Source organism: Chenopodium album, chromosome 9 (assembly GCF_948465745.1).
Source record: "Chenopodium album chromosome 9, dcCheAlbu1.1, whole genome shotgun sequence".
NCBI classification, from domain to species: domain Eukaryota; kingdom Viridiplantae; phylum Streptophyta; class Magnoliopsida; order Caryophyllales; family Amaranthaceae; genus Chenopodium; species Chenopodium album.
In genome coordinates, this window is record NC_137842.1 from 67360176 (window position 1) to 67363962 (window position 3787).

General features: G+C 33.2%; 1 protein-coding gene across 1 annotated transcript; it reads right to left on the reverse strand.

Annotated features, from left to right (window-relative positions):
- Positions 1–2552: 2552 nt before the first annotated feature.
- On the reverse strand, positions 2553–3176 carry LOC145558020 (auxin-responsive protein SAUR21-like). The gene is made up of 2 exons (XM_081619176.1): positions 2906–3176; positions 2553–2620 (listed from the first exon to the last, which is right to left on the reverse strand). The coding sequence occupies exons 1-2, from the start codon at positions 3174–3176 to the stop codon at positions 2553–2555; spliced, it is 339 nt and encodes a 112-aa protein (XP_081475302.1).
- Between the last annotated feature and the right edge of the window lie 611 nt (positions 3177–3787).

Below are 3787 nucleotides of genomic sequence, written 5' to 3' on the forward strand. Positions count from 1 at the left end.
TTCATGTGCTGGAGCCCAAACAGAACCTAAATTCAGTAATTTGCCAACTGATCCCATAGGTTTCCCAAAGAAGACACCTGAACATTGAAATACTTTTTCATTCCTATAAACTTGGAAATTAATTGATTAGCTATACTTTTTAACCTCAGATTCAGTACGCGGAGAACCATTTGAAATTGTGCATTCCCTAGCTCCGTACTTTCAGTTGGAGTTGATTATAACATGTATTATTCCCTGCAAGTCTTTGAGTTGATATTTGCTCTTAGTCAATAGAAACACCGACTTCATATCCTTGCATTATGTCATCTCACATGCACGATCCAACCTGGCCTTAATAGTGGCTCACCCATTTCCTGTATCATTGTAAAGATTGATAATATCATTTTATATAATCTGTAATTATTGAGTTTCTCATCTCTTTATGATGTGAACTATTTTTTTAGTATCTGTTCTGCCATTTTCATATCAAGATCCTGTAATCATGAGATTGACCCCTTATTGCAATTTTTTATAGACTTAAAAGCTACTTTATCTTGCCTTCTTCACAATGTTGTGCTTCATAAAATATATAATAAAAAAAATCATTTGGTTGCTGATGCTAGCTGTACTCTTGATGTTAGTTGTAATGGAGTAGAAGAATATAGCTTAGTCAAGGAGTTTATTAAAACTATTAGAATATTGGCATCACTTTTGCCAGTTTCCTTGCCATTTGCCTAAATAATTAAATCATGAGATAGACTCTATTTCCATCAGAATATTGATCATATACCTAATCAACGCGGGATCCTCTCTTTCTGGGCTAATATTGTAAAAGAAGATGCTCTTGGGTCCAATCATTATGGGTTTATATGATTAGAAGGCGTTTTTCTTATAGTTAACTTCTATAATTGCTATATGGTCTTTCTTGCGTAGTTGCATTAGTTTGTACTTAAAATTATACTCGTAGTATTGGAATATCTATGGTTTTCAATTTTAATGGTTCAAAGTTCTGAAATTTGGAGGGTCATCCCCCTCATTCTACTCTGTTCCATTCATGTTGAAATTTTTTTTTATGTTAAATATTGTGGAAGGATTTCTCAAATTATGTTTTTATAGTTCTTCGAAATTGTACAATTAGACCCATCATGATTTAATTATTGATTTCTCCAAAGTCCACACTGTTCTCTGTTCTTATATGGATTGATAAATGAGAAAGTTTCTAATTTTGACATTACCTAAAACAATATTGCTTATTTAGAACCGCAAATGTTCTTAGCCAGGTGATGATGTATGTATTGTTATCCAAAATGTATTGAGTTTGATCATTGTCCACTGATTATGTGAGGCATAAGCAAAAAGTCATCCTAACTGAAACCCCGATTAGAATAAGTAAAAAATTTTGAGTTTAAAATGCAATTTTCTATTTGTAAACCAAATTGTCTCACCAAAAATGAAATAATAAAGAAGATAGTTGAATTCGACTGTTCCCAAATTACCCAACTTACAAGCTTAACCTTTTCTTTTGACAGTCTAGCTACCTAGTTATTTGGACTTGGTTTCACTGTCTGAGTCTTTTGACATTGGATCCATGTGGAGTGCACTCATCTCTTAATGAAGAGGATGCTGGCCAAGCACGAAAGGGGCTTGTGACATTGTGTGCACAGAGCAACACAAGTGAGAGACTTGTTGTATACTCTTGCTTAATGGTGAGAGTATAGTCAAGGGTTGACGACTGAGTAAGTCAAGGCCAGCACAAGAGTTCTATTTGTTTTGGGTGCTTTAAACATGTGGCATCATAATATATCATATGAAAACTTGGATCTTATTTTAATCACTGCTTCCTAAAGAGCTTCTTTTTAGATTTACTTTTTTTCCCCCATTGGATTGACAGAAACGTAAGCATAGGAAAGTATCTAGAACACAGATTCAGATACATGTCCATGTTCTATACTTGTCTTTTTATGTAAATTTGCCATGATTATAAGCCAAATTGAAGGGTTAAGTGTCCATAGGCTTGTTGGCATGTTAAGGATTTAACATGGGAGTTTGAGGTAATATAATGAGTATGAGCAAAATATCTAAACTACGTGTTGTACATTAGGTGAGGGAGCAGGTTTAAAGTAGTGGTTTTGTTATCAAGTGAAAACTTGGTAATTAATGATTGTATTAGTCTCGCTTCATCATACAAACTGACATATTGTGTTGACGAAGTAATATTCGTAACTGGTTTTGGAAGTAGTATAATGTGGCATAACCAATTAGCCATTGTCTTGATATTTTCTGCACCTTGTACTAGTTATCAACACCAAAAGTTCAAAACTGTAACTTTTCAAAATTGTTAGCTATAGTAGTTCATTAATGATAGTCAAATATGAATTTTTTGATCTTGGTGTACTTAAGACATGTTATTATGTTATACTCCATAGATTCTTTATTGGGCTAATAAATTTAGTTAATTTGGATCTATACTAACTATCTTAAGTGACCAATTTAATGATAAATCTGCTTTATATTTATATTTTATATCAATTTTTTTGCATGTTCTTTGGTATGCATGAAGTAAAACAGTGTCATCACTTAGCGAGAAAAGATAGATCTCTTTCCAGGAGATTAGTTTTCAGGAATATCTGTAGCCTACCATCTATCAAAAGGGAAAACAGAGTCACCATTAGAGCATGGAACAATTAATAATATGTTATTTTTTATTTTGACAAAAATATGTTACTTCTGATTATCAATGTACTTGTGAAAATAAGCTTGTGTATATATATATACAGATACCATCTGATTGTGGTGAAATTGAATTGATCCTAGGGCAGGCAGAAATGAGCAAAAATGAATAAGAATTATATGTAAGCTTCAGAGTTCTAATTTTTGAAATTCTATAATATTTCACAAGAAATTGAAGGGAAAAAATTTAATTGACAGTTCATGACATATATGAATGTTTCTTCGTCACAGGGAATGGTAAGGCCACCAGTGGGATGATGAAATCCAAACTCTTCCTCAGCAAGGCCAAGTAGGTCTTGAAATGCAGGATATCTCAAGTACGACAAAGGCACCACATATCGCTTTTTTCCCTCCTTGTTAGCTCCCACATAAACTGCAAGGTGACCTTTTGGAACTCCTCCCCGTCTTTTGTGCAATTTGATTTTTTGTTTGCTGTTTGAGATCATGGATGGAAACTGGAAAGCCATTGTTTTTGGGTAAGGAGGAAGAGAAAATATATTTTGAATGCTGGCTGCTTTGTACTTAGAATAAGGCTCTTGGGTTTCAAAGGCATTTTATAGAGGGAACAGAGAGGGGAGAATAGGAACTCTAGCTTAAGTTTGGCAGCTTGGAAACTCATGGATATGGGTCCACCTCGTTTTTGATAGTCACATGACTTCATTTGGCTGTATATTTTTTTTTAATTGCTTGTATGTATGCCTTTATCCCTTGAATGATTGCCTTATTAGTTAGTATATGCAGTTCATGTTTCACAACAATTAACCACACTTGTTAAAGTATGTCTTTAGTTATGCTGTGAAACAATAGTCACTAGATTAGCTTAAACTACTTTTATATGATAGCTGTTTCAATTGTTTGTTTTTACTATAGTATGATAGCAAATAATGGTCGAAGTTAATTGAGGTCTAACCATGTAAGTCGAAAGGAAGGCATGTTTCAGTTCATTTTGTGAACTAACTAGTCCAGCTTTAGGTTTGTATTTCTTAGGCAGCTTTAATGTTCATTATTTTTTTTAATCATTTTGCTATATACATATTAACTTGTAAAAGGATGAATAAAATTTCTTGAATGAAATAAG

Excerpts from the sequence above, each read along its gene's own strand:
- LOC145558020 (XM_081619176.1), bottom strand. The coding sequence starts at position 3,176 with ATGGCTTTCCAGTTTCCATCCATGATCTCAAACAGCAAACAAAAAATC. Across the intron at positions 2,621-2,905 it reads ATTCATATATGTCATGAACT|ATGGTAGGCTACAGATATTC; the intron begins GTCAATTAAATT and ends CCCTTTTGATAG.